The sequence below is a fragment of the Podarcis gaigeae genome, assembly GCF_964106915.1.
Source record: "Podarcis gaigeae genome assembly, chromosome: 11".
In the NCBI taxonomy this organism is placed as follows: domain Eukaryota; kingdom Metazoa; phylum Chordata; class Lepidosauria; order Squamata; family Lacertidae; genus Podarcis; species Podarcis gaigeae.
Genome location: NC_139687.1, coordinates 36,145,750 through 36,158,939, shown reverse-complemented (window position 1 = coordinate 36,158,939; position 13,190 = coordinate 36,145,750). Strand labels below are relative to the sequence as shown.

At 39.5% G+C, this 13,190-nt stretch overlaps 1 protein-coding gene across 1 annotated transcript in view; it reads right to left on the bottom strand.

Annotated features, from left to right (window-relative positions):
- SV2C (synaptic vesicle glycoprotein 2C) overlaps positions 1 to 13,190 on the bottom strand; it is a 98,932-nt gene that overhangs the window by 46,713 nt on the left and 39,029 nt on the right. The window contains exons 3-4 of the mRNA XM_083703206.1: positions 10,781 to 10,961; positions 5,498 to 5,649 (exon numbers count right to left, since the gene is read on the bottom strand). Coding sequence (XP_083559332.1) covers positions 5,498 to 5,649; positions 10,781 to 10,961 — 333 coding nt within the window. The remainder of the gene's footprint in view (positions 1 to 5,497; positions 5,650 to 10,780; positions 10,962 to 13,190) is intronic.

Here is a 13,190-nt window from a genome sequence, read left to right as displayed (position 1 = left end):
GTAGAGGGGGTGTGGTGTCTAGCCTCCAATGTTCTGGGCAGAGAGGAAGTTCCCAGGCTAGTGTGCCTTTTCTTCTTTTGTTCCTTAATTACTTGAGAGATACCTTGAGTGATTTCTTGAGTGATATCCTGAGTACCACTTAGGAAAAGTCAGGAAAAGAGAGTACTTTATTGGAAGATATAAAGGAAAGAATAATAATACCACTAGTTTGTGAGTGTCTAGAAGAGAATGAAGGAGTAACTACTCCCTCTCTTTCCCCCAGTGGCCAATTCCAAATATTCTGTCACACACTGTAGAGCAAAGGTGGGCAACTTGAGGCCCTTCATATATATATATATATATATATATATATATATATATATATATATTTGCTTTCGTAGATTTTCATATATATATGAAGGGCCTCAAGTTGCCCACCTTTGCTCTACAGTGTGTGACAGAATATTTGGAATTGGCCACTGGGGGAAAGAGAGGGAGTAGTTACTCCTTCATTCTCTTCTAGACACTCACAAACTAGTGGTATTATTATTCTTTCCTTTATATCTTCCAATAAAGTACTCTCTTTTCCTGACTTTAATTTTTTTTTAACCTATTCTGGCCTAAGCAATTCCATGGGGCAAATTTTCTGCAATAATGTTTCAGAACTCTCTTGTCCATATCCCAGTCAGCATCTCTATTGGAACTCTTAAAAAAACAAAATAACCTACTTTTATATTGGCAATTGTTTTTTACATTTCCTTCTTTTATGGTTGCATCTGGCTTCAACTAGAGCCAGGGCCTTTTCAACACTGGCTCCGGTCTGTGGAACGCTCTGCCTCATGAGACCAGGGCCCTGCAGGATCTGATTTCTTTCCGCAGGGCCTGTAAGACAGAGTTGTTCCGCCTGGCCTTTGGCTTGGAGCCAATTTGATTCCCTCCCCCTCTTCTTTTTTTCCTTTCCTTCTCCTCCTGCGATGAGGCTACATTTTAATATTTTAATGTTGTATTTTAATCTTGCTTTTAAGTTGTATTCATTCAACTTGTTTTTATTATTACTTGTTAGCCGCCCTGAGCCCGGTCTTGGCTGGGGAGGGCGGGGTATAAATAAAAATTATTATTATTATCTCCTTAATTTGTTCTTTCATTGTATGTTTAATTATTGTAACCTGCCCTGGGATGTCACAGTAAAGGGCTGATGAGGTATCGTATAGTATAGTATAGTACAGTACAGTACAGTACAGTACAGTATAAAATAAAATAAAATACAAACTGCCCACCCCACATTGGATATGCGCTTGTCCATGTGTTTACGACACACACAAAATGACTGGTTTTTAGCATGCTAAACACATGTCCAATGCCAGTAAGAACACAGACCTTCAGTATTAGACAAAACCAAGACTGATTATTTTTTTTCTATTCTTCATTTTACAGATATCCCATTTGGTGTTGGTGCAGCAGCAACAACTGCAATAAATAATTTTGGAACACTTCTCCAAGGTGTGAAGTAGTTTTGGCTTCTATCTCTCAGGAGCAGTCTGCTGTTGTGACAGCAGGGTGTGAAATCATTTCCTATTCTTTTATTATGGACCATTGTAGGCACATCCCTGCCTTATGAACAACGAGATCTACCATATCAGAGAGATTCTAATCTCCCTCTAGGGACTGCAGCAGGACAGAAAAAGTACAAATAATTTAACTTACAGTTCCCAGTTAAAAATCATGCAAATTTTTCACCAGTGAATTGCAGCCTATCCTGAATAACGTCAGGCTGTGGTGGCTCACTCAGTTTGACTATTCCATCGTAATATTATCACAGGTAAAATCCCTACGACTTGCACCACATACAATGATGGTAGTTGCTAATTCCATCCCTCTATTTTCCACCACCACCATTAATTTTCCTTTATTCACATATCAACACATACAGGGTAGCTGGGGTTCAGTATGGAACAAACAGATAAATGTATTATTTATTTCAAACAATGTAACGTAACGTAATATAATACAATACTACAATACAGTGCCTGTTTAGACAAGCCTACCCAAATGCTTAGAAAACTGAGGTAACTTTAATCTGTTTTAGTTTTTTAAGTTTTGTATGTTTTAAAATAAGGTTGCAATTTTTAAAAAATGATTTTACTGTTTTATATTGTGTAACCACTTTTGAGGTGTAAATTTTACGACATAAATATGCAACTGCCTAATGAAGTGGTACAGTAAGATACACTAAAAATTTCTTCTGTACTTAAAGATAAATCCTAAGGACTTAGAAGGCTAAAGCAAACAGTTTGTGTGAAGATATTTATATACTTTATAGTTAAAATGCCCACATAACATGAAGCACAATACAAAAATATACAAATAAAATTAAAATCAAGTCCTATCAAGCTGTCAGGAAAAATATATACACTTAAACTTCTATGGTGGCTATTAAAGGTAAAGCTAAATCACTTATGGCACAACAAAACACCATGATGGAAACCAGAGCACACAGAAATACCATTTACCTTCCCACTGCAGCGGTACCTATTTATCTACTTGCACTGGTATGCTTTTGAATTGCTACGTTGGCAGAAGCTGGGACAGAGCAACAGGAGGTCCCCCCATCATGCTGCTTTGAACCACTGACTTTCCAATCGGCAAGCCCAAGAGGCTCAGTGGTTTAGATCACAACTCCACCTGCTATTACCAACAGCTAGCAAAAACCATGCTGAACAAGAAGGTTTTCAGCTAAAATTATATCAAAGTTGGTCTGTGCCTTATGAGGGGAGGGCCACCACAGGAAAGGCTCTCTTCCTGGTTGTTACCAGATAGGTCTCTACAGGCTCTGGCACAACCATGAAAGTCTCTAATGATTATCTAAGTGATTGGACAGGTCCGTCTGGGAAAAGATGTTCTCTCAGGTAACCTGGTCTGGTAGCAAACAGGCATCCAGTGCAGCTCCTTCAGAAATGGTGCTTCAAATATTAAGGGGAGCCCTTCATAGAACACACTGCAGTAATTGTCTTAAGGTTTTCAAAGCATTGGCAATAGTGGCCAGATGATTCTTTCTCCTGAAATGCGTATAACTGGTATACCAGCCAAAGCTGGTAAAAGGCACTCCTCACCACTGTGGTCACTTGGGCCTCTAGCAATAATGACAAACCCAGGAACACTCCAAGACTGTGCACATGTTCCTTCAAAGATAGTGCAACCACATTCTGAACAGGTAAAGTGCCGAATTCCCACACTCAGAAGCCACCCACCCACAGAATTTCCATCTGACAAGGATTCAATTTCAGTTTACTAGCACCTATCCAGCCCAACATTGCATCCAGTGTGACTTGGGGCTGGAATCTCTTTAGCTCAAAGAGCTACAAGGAATGATAACATATCTTCATTAAAAAAAACAAAAAACTCCAGTATAAATAGGCTTCATCTCAATATGTACCTTAATTCATGCTGAGTGAGAGATAAGCATTTGTGTTATTATGTATTGCATAATTCTTTTCATTGGAATTTAGCTAGAACAAGGACCTTATAATTTGCTGATACAGTTAATGCTGAAAACAGTGGAGTGCCTTATTTTCCCCAAGGGAACTTCCAGGTGGAATATTCCTCAAGAGGCAAGCACATGGATTCACTACACCTGATGCCATAAAGCCACATGAGAATTGTGCAGATTCCAGTGGTGATTCTTGCTAGGCTGTGCAGCAGACCAGGCATTAGCATGAATGCCATAGTCCAAGGGATGGAGGCATATGATCTTGTGAAACTGTGTTGCTCCCCCAACTCTTTTTGTGTGTGGGACATAATTTCCAATCAGGACCAGCCCCAGACATCTTGGCACCTGGGGCGAACTCTAAAGTGGCGCTACCTCCCATCAGAGAAGAAGCAATGAGTGAAAATCTACATCAGGAAGAAGTGGGGAATAAAGATCTACATTGGGAACAAGGTCTACATCTGGAACAAGGGGAGCGGGTGAAGATCTACATTAGGAAATGGGGAAATCAAATCAACGTTATCAACTTCAATTCCTTGAAGTGGGAATCAAAGGATGGTAAAGGGACCTGCTCTGAATCACACCAGGCAGGTGAAGAGTCCAGGAGACCCCAGAGGGCAACTCCTGCCATTTCATCCCTAGGGATGGGAGGAGACAGCTTGGAGGCAGCTGATGAAGAGGCGGCAGATTCAGCCTCCAAGGAACACACGGCAGTGGCAGCAGCAGGCAATGCATTCCTTGCCTCATGGATGGGTTGTCCTTTCCAATATATATGATTCTCTCCTAAACTGCAAAAGCAGTATTGCCTGTATCTCCTATCCGAACACAGCCCATCATTTACTGCATCACCAAGGTCTTTAAAGGTATGTCTGTGGGTCCAACAGCCTATCTCTATGTTACACCAGTTATGTTCACTCCTGAAGAGGGAGTCAATAGAATGAATAATTATTGTGGCAAGTTTTCTGTATCCCAGCTTGCATTTTTTATGATAAGGAAGCTACATCCTTTGTTATCCATGATCTGGGATGGCCAGTTTTACCAATGAATCTGCCACAACATTTGGAACTACCAGACAAAAAAGCACAGATGGGCTCCTAGATATGATACTGAAGATCAGCGATGAAAGGTTAAATTAGGCTGACTTAGAGCTGTAGGATAAGCCTCAGATTCGTCCAATGAGAAAATTAGTTCAATGCATTGCAGAAAGGTATTTTAAATACTTCTAGGCTACAAAGTACTGACATTTAAAAGTTAGAGAACAACATTGCAATAAAAATGCTAAGTTATCTACACTAAAATAAAGCAAAGTAACCTTTGAAAGCAATTTATTGTAGTCATGTATATAAATACCTTGCCTTAAGGTAAGTTTTAAAAATGCACATTTTGTAAAAGTTAACAATCATTGTTCACTCTTGATAATTTAAAAATGACTTTTAATTTTACTTTTATGCTCAGCTTTGCTAAAGAAAAGTATTATTGCAATTATAAAATATATAAACTTGCCATCACACCTTAGACTATTATAAAATAGTCTATACTATACACTAAAAAAGTATAGTAAATTAAACTGTTATGAGTATGCATATTTATATGACCCCATGCATTTATAAACCCCTTTCTTTGTCAAATGACACTAGTAGAAACCAGATTTGAAAATATATATTTGCATGGTCCTCTACACAAGTGAGATATACCTCTAAGCAATTTGGTACGACCAGACCTTTTTTCCAGCTGGAACTCACTGAGCAATTATCAACATATAAGAGGCCAAAACAAAGGAACTCTTCAAAATATCTCTCATAAGCACACCCCAATGTCTGTTTAGAGATTAAGTTAATCATATGTTAGGAACATAAAACGCGTGGACAAGTCGAATCACAATAGTACTACTACCTACTGTAAAGTGTTTGCCCCCACATTCTGCTTCTTTGAAACAATCAATTCTAACACTGAAATGCCTTGTAAATGATTATGGCTTAGCATTTATGTACATTGATATCAGTAGCTTTATGCAACAAAAAATATGCTTCTTACCATAGTGAGGGATGATTGCCCAGGCCATGGCGGATGCATAGATGCCCCCAATCATCCAAAACATGCAAAGCCAACTTAAGTGTTCTCCACGTTTTTCTCGAGCAAGAACTTCAGCAAAATAGGAGAATACAACTGGAACAGCTCCTCCAATCCTAATTGAAGACACAGAGTATAAATTGAATACAACCATAACAGAAACTATGAACAAGCACTGTCTTTATTTGTGTCTTTAATGGGTAGTGTACAAAACAACTATTTCACTACACCAGCCTTGTGTGTATATAACACAAAGTTATGGTTTGTCTAGTCAAAGTGTGGTTTGCTTCAGTGTTCCATCTCAGCCCAGCACATTAACCATTGTTTATTTTCTAGCAACCAACCATAAGGTGAAATGTTTGTTTTGTCTAGTTTGGTGTTTTAACTGAATGCAATAACTTGTCTACAGTTTGGCATTTTGACTGAATGCAATAACCTTGCTTGACCATGGTTTATTTGACAATCCCACCCCAGACGCTCACCAAGCTACAGTGACATGAGGTAAGAGCATTGTGGGGGACCCAGCTTGCTGGAGAAATGAGACATGAGAAATGGTTTGTTTTCCCCTCTGTTCGAAGATTTGAGGCTTGTTGAAATTAACTTAGCAAAGAAGAGAAGCAAGAGAAACAGGCTTAAAACAAATCATGCCTTTGCAGCTTGGGAGAACGCAGCCACTAAATCTTTTGGTGCAGTTATGACTCAGGATATAGGTAAAAAAAATTCAAATAATGTCTAAGAATTATTCAACTAAATTCTGGTTAAGAAAGAAATTATACAGTTTAGTTGTTATTGCATGGTCCTCTGTTGCATCAGGGTATTCTTAGACCTATGCTGAATTTAAATGCAGAAGGCAACACAATCTCAATTGTTAAATCATTATCTCTTAATGAACTCTATCATTCAAAACTGTAGAAATGTTGAAAGGTTATAATATATTGTACTGTTTCTCACATCGTTTGGGTGAATTTTCCTCCAGTTTATTTTTTAAATTCAATGGGCAAGTGCTGTGCATTTGGCAACTGAGCACTTTTATTCATTACTACTATGTTACTTCTGAGTTTCTGTCATCACTATACAAGAACTGATAAGCAGCTCCCACTCTACATAAGCTGTTCTTCACATCTAAAATTAAGCCTTTGATTACCATAAGCTTCTGATTTCTGATGTCAGCAGTGACCATAATGCTTAAAAAGACATGTGGGACAACAGAATCAGGACTGGGACTGCATTAAACATCTACCGCTGTATATCTGAGGAGCTTTTACTATTTTCTGTTTTAATATTTAGTATATTTCATGTACCATTCAGCTGATCAAATTATTACTCCAGAGCCACTTTAAAAATGATAATGCAGGGGTATCTGATGTAATGTGTTGGGTTACTATGTCTGGACATCACTGACATTGTTGTTTTTAGTGGTTTTCAATTGGTCACATCCATACCATACATTCAGAGCACATGTCTTCCCCCAAAGAAGCATGGGAACTGTATTTTACCCTTTACTGAGCCACAGATCTCAGCACACTTAACAAACTACAGTTCCCAGGATTCTTTGGGGGAAAGCTACATGCTTTAAATGTATGGTGTGGATGTGGCTGACATTTGTAAATTGCCTTGACATACACGTAGAAGGCAATTCATAAATAAATAATAAAAAATGGCAATGTTTGCTAGGGTTTAGGGGAGTTGGAGTCCAGTAACATCTGTAGAGTAGCATAGTATTAGGTAATGGAGTTTTCCCATGGTTTTCCTATTGAAAATCAAACTCTCCAAGCAGGCATTTGCAGCACCTTTTGGGGGCAATTAGTATGTTAAAGCAAGCAGCTTTCAGTAGACAGAGGTGGACTTTGGTAATATGGCGCCCTGAGAATGGACAAATTTTTACACCCCCACCTAAGGATTTCTATTTTTCACAATGATTCCTTTTGGTACAGTTGGTACTGATTACTGAATACTTCAAAGTGTGTCTTGGCTCTCTGGGACTAACGTTGGGTCCCTGTATTGTGCAAAAGGGACAAGTTCCTTTGTAGTGTTATTGAGACCCTGGCTGACCCAATATTTGAGAAAGTACTCCTGCATTATTTTATACAAGATTGGTTCATGCACTTGGAAAAGTATGCATGGTAGTCCCTTTTTGCAAGATTTTGTACTCTGCTGCAGTTCACAAATACAAAACACATACTACATCACTCTGTGGTTTTAAGCAAAAACATTGCATAATCGAAGACCAAAGTGATGTGTGTTCCTCCCAGAAAGAAACCACCCATTCTTTCCAAACTCTGCAAATTGACATTAGAGAAACAGAATGATTCCTGAAAAGAAAATGGTCAGAAAAAGAAAGGATCCTGGTGTGTGTATGCTTGTAAAGATAGATCAGAATTTGCCACAAGGGACAAAAAGGGACATTTCTCAATGTTCTTTGTGGGGTAGGCATCTTAAACAATCACTACTACGAAATAGGCATATACCCTTCTTTAAGTTGTAACCCATATCCCTGCTACTCACTGTAGTGAAGGTTAGTATAATGAAAAGGCTTTGGAAGCAACTTATATCAGCTATGTCAGGGAACTGCCATCAGCTCAGAGACGAGAGGTGGGAGGGCAGTTGTGTTATAGGGAACCTCCGAAAATCTTGCGAAGCAGTTCCTCCTCCAGCGAGGAGGAAACCCCCACCTCCAGTGGAGAGGAGGTGCAGGGACCAGGGGATGCTAGGGAGAGCCTCAACACCGAGCCTGAGCAAACAGGAGAGGAGGGAAGTACCCTTTTGCCAGCGCACATTCTGCGCAGTAGGTTTCGGCACAGGGAGGGGCTGAGAAGGTTGGGGGTCACGCGACTGTTATGCTGGGGGAGGTACAAAGACCGACAACTCCCAGATTCTGCTAGTGATTCAGCCAGAAATGAACTTACGACGCTCTTCACTGTAAATAGTTTGCACTAAGAATAAAGCCTGGAAAAGACAGGTTCTTGCCTGTTTGCTCTCGAGCAACCACATCAGCATCTGACAAGCTATGATAGATATTACCCTGATGTTCATAAACAATGTATCTTTGCATACAAGATATTGGGGAGAATCAAATGGGAGAGAAAAGCTGCTCTCGTGCCTTACTTGTAAACTTGTCAGATGGCATTTGACTGACAAGTGTGGTAACAGATTGTTGGACTGGATAAGGGAACTAGGGTCCCAAGAGGCTTTTGGACTTTAGCTCCCATGAGCCCCAGCTAGTAGGGCCACGATCAGGACTGATCCAATAACATCTTCCTAGATGTGGTTACGGGTTCCCCATCCCTGGACTAATGCTTTGATCTGATCCAATATGGTTCTTCTCATTCATAACATTTCATGAAAAGTTGTCCATCAGTGTGTTTGACAATCCCTGCTAGGACCCCTATGATTTTGTGTGCCACAGAAGTTCTACCAAGAATTAGTGAACACAATGATGGTCACATTTTGCAAAATCTGATAACCTCCAAACTACCTCTCAGCAGTTCCGTCTAACCTAGTGCCAAAATTATCTTTTCCATTTCCTTCCTTCCTTCCTTCCTTCCTTCCTTCCTTCCTTCCTTCCTTCCTTCCTGGCTCAGCTTTGGTTTGTTATTCAGAAAACCCAATGCATATGGACACGATTTATAATTTATCCCCTTTCATTTTCCTGCAGGTATCAGCAATATGCAGCCAAAACAGCAGTTGCAGATAACATTATTCAGTCATATCAACACCAGACATTGAAAGCACCTTTATACAATTTTAACAGACATTGAGAATTTGGGAATTGTAGGTCTGAGAGGTCAGCACCCTTAGCAAACTATAGTTCCCAGGACCTTTGGGGGGGAAGCCATGAAAGTTAAAGTGGTATAAGGGTGCCTTAAATGTATGGTGTTTCTGTTACCTTATTTAAGAAGACATTCTCCAATATTTTTTTCATATTCCAGTTACCCCTGTTTATCTAACACAAAAGTATATCTTATTAATAGTTGAAACTGATTTGCTAAGCAGTCTAAACTTACAATAGTGGAATATTTTCTTCACATAAATTATATTTTTCCTAATTCAAAATCCTGCTCCAAGGCACAGCTGTCTATTCTATTTGTACATTACTAGAGGCAAACTATAATGTTTGAAATCAAATGTCCTCCTCCGCTGCAATTCTAACAACTACTTAAATCTCGCTGTTACCACCCTTGAGAAATTACTTTACAATGTTAGAATATTTTCAGATATGTCAGTATTCCACACAAATCTTTAAGCAGTTGAACAAATCGAGGTATCACACTGGATGAAAAGAAAGCAGCAACTTCTAAATATTTTGGGACTCAAGTCCTTAAAAGAGCACCTCCCCCAACATCAACCATGTTGGATCTTACACTCAGCAAGTGAGATTTCATTAGTGGTGCTGCTACTGGGGACACTCAGTTGATGATGATCTGTGACAGGGCCTTTTCAGTGGTGGTTCCCCATTTGTGGAATGCCCTCCCTGGTGAAGTGCACCTGTCTCCCTTATTATATATATTATTTGGGAACTGTAACTTACTACTTTTCTGTTTTATTTATTTACATTGTGTCATAAAATATGTTAAATTTAGTGTACAATATCAAAAGTATACTCAGCTCTCTGAATCTATCACCACTGATAATAATGCAAGGTGGTTAAATCCTAAGCTATGCAGTGTGTGAATTTCTAAATGGATTGTTTTGACATTTTTCTTTCAGGCATACAGTGACAGATGTGCAAGTGAAATTTTCAGCCAAGCCATGCCACTTTAAGTACCCCAGTGTGTGTCAAAGGAAAACAATATTCACTTTTTTAAAACCACTGACCACTTCTTTGCATGAACTTTATCCATACAGGGCACCTTCACAGCACAACAGGCTAGAGTCTGGACAGCGAAGCACAAGAGCAAATGCAGATTGAGAAAGTCTGAGTAAACATAAAGCCCAACCACAATACAGTGGTACCTTGGTTCTCGAACTTAATCTGTTCTGGGAGCTTCCTGCAGTCAAGCAGAAGCCATGTCAGATGTTTGGTTCTGAAAAACGTTCACAAACCAGAACACTTACTTCCGGGTTTGCAGGGTTTGGGAGCCAAAACATGTGAGTACCAAGGTGTTCGAGAACCAAGGTACGACTGTACCCTCAATAGTACCTTGGGCTCTTGACAGCAGGATGGGAACAACAATGAGCAAGCTTTTCCCCAGAACAGGGAAAGGTAAAGTTAAATTAGAAAATGAAAGGAAGAAAGGAAGAGCTTACCCAAATCCAGAAAGTAAACGACAGAAGAGAAAGAAGCCATAGCCCTGGACAAATGATGAAAGGAAGGCAAAGAATCCATTGACAGACATACATATGAGAAGAGACTGTCTCCTTCCCACCTTGTCTGCCAAGCCTCCCCAGAAGAATGCCCCCACCATCATCCCAAGGTATACTATGCTACCTGCAACACACAAAAGAGAATATGTTACATTAGGAAGGATTGCATAGTTCTCAATATCAACTCCTAAGTCACTGTTCCTCCTCAGCTCCCACACATGGCACAATTTACTTGCAAAACAACTATGTACATTTATTGTAGGTGAGTAATTTGAATACAGATTTGCAAAGGAAAAAAACACTCCTCTCATATGCATCCTTTGTTTCTGACTTACTGAAAATTTGGTACTTGTTTAGTTATAGGCACATAGCTGCAAGAAAGTAAAAGAAAAGGCAAGCAAATCTGGGGGTTGAGAGGTTTATATCCTACCTTTTCTTGCAAGGAGCTCAATATGGTGTAAATGGTCCTCCCCCTACCCATTTTGCCCTCAAAACAGCCTTGTGAAGTTGACTGAGGGACTGTGCCTGGCTCACTGTCACTCAGTGAGCTTCATAGCTGAGCAGAGATGAGAACCCTGGTCTCCCGGATTCTAGTTCAACACTGGCCACCACACTGGCCCTCTCCATCTTTCCTTCAACATCCATGCAAGGTAGAGACATTATTTCAGTTCAGGGGCACATTAAGCTGGGGGGGGGGGTTAAGCTGGAGCAGAGCCAGTGAGGGATGTGAGCTGAAGAAAGTCCCAAGAGCCAGACAGAGTGGCCAGGGGGGCCATATTTGGTCCCAGAGCCTGAAGTTCACTACCCCTGCTACATAGCATCTCCTACCCAGAATTTTTCCATAAACAGCGGGCTAAAATTAGTTATGTGGATAAATCAATACCATGCAATTAACTAATGCATCTACGTTGCAGGAAAACTTTGTTATCAACAGGATTATTTTCCAAATCATGTGTGCGCTCTCAGAATGTGACCCTTTATAAATGGTTTCAGAAACTAGGATTATTTAAATTGCTTTAATAACAAAAGGGAGGAAATGAACAAGAGAGGATCAGGTTTCTATATGCTGGGAAACTTGATAGGTCAGTGTACAAAACTCACTACAGATCATGCTTGCTTACAGCTGTTTTCTCTGATAACAGTGCACATTATAGTAATGACTCTGCAGCTTTATCGCTTGTGCTTCAAGAATATTTTAATTTCAATAAACATGCCTTTAAAGAGGGTTCCACAAGACCAAGGATGCAGCCAAACCAACCATATAAAGTATGTTTGTGTATATAAAAATTTATTTTGTTTATTTATAAAAATATTTATAGACTGCCCCTCCATATAAATTATCAGGGTAGTATACAAGAAAATTGATGAGTACTATAAAACATTGAACAGGCTGCTGGCATAAAAAGATCTTCAAGAGGCATCTGAAACATATAGCAAAACTATTGCACAGCATGGAACTGGTAAAAGTACATGGCTGGCTTCTAGTTGAAGCTAGCTGGGCTTCTGAAACACAGAAGAATGGAAACTGACAGTGCTCGTCCACATAATCTCAGAGACTGAATTGGATATAAAGGCTCAGGAGGTCACTAAGTATGTACACAACTACACACACACACACACACACACATGCATATGTGTTTATGTAATAAATATGCATGCTCATACATGTGTGTGCACATAATCTTTATGGCATTTTAAAATAATTTTTACCTGCCTTGCAAGTTATCCACCAGCTCCAGATTGCCTGATATTTGGAAACTGAAATGATGGCACACAGAACACAATGCATACAAGATCAAAATATCTAATTATTAATAGGGTGTTGCTCTGATCACTTCTATGCATTGTGTTCCACTCCAAAGTGACTTACAAATCTGAATCCAAAGTGGCCTTAATATGAGGTGGAAGAGAGCTATTCTAATCCCACACTGTGAATAAGTTTGGCACAGATAAAGCCATATCTGAATGAACAGTTTATTGATTTAAACACACACAATGCCACACTTCAGTCTCTTCCCTGCTGCTCAAGTAGCCAAATTAACAGGTAGTTAAGAGACTATAACATTTAATTGGATGGACACAAATATTGATTTATGTCCAACTTTTTACAATTAAGACAACTGCAGAACAGTAAAAATAGTATTTCTGTCTCTATTCTCACCCTGAGCGTAAAAGAAAAACCACCACCCCCTACTACTATAAAAATGAGATACTATGATGCAGCAACTACAGAACAGGGTTATCGAAAACCTAGTTAATCCTAGGTAATGATATGAAGTCACTGATGGATTGCTTTAGTACTAGCGCTGAACGTATTATTTTGAAGGTATCTTCCCTTATCCGATAGTTCCCT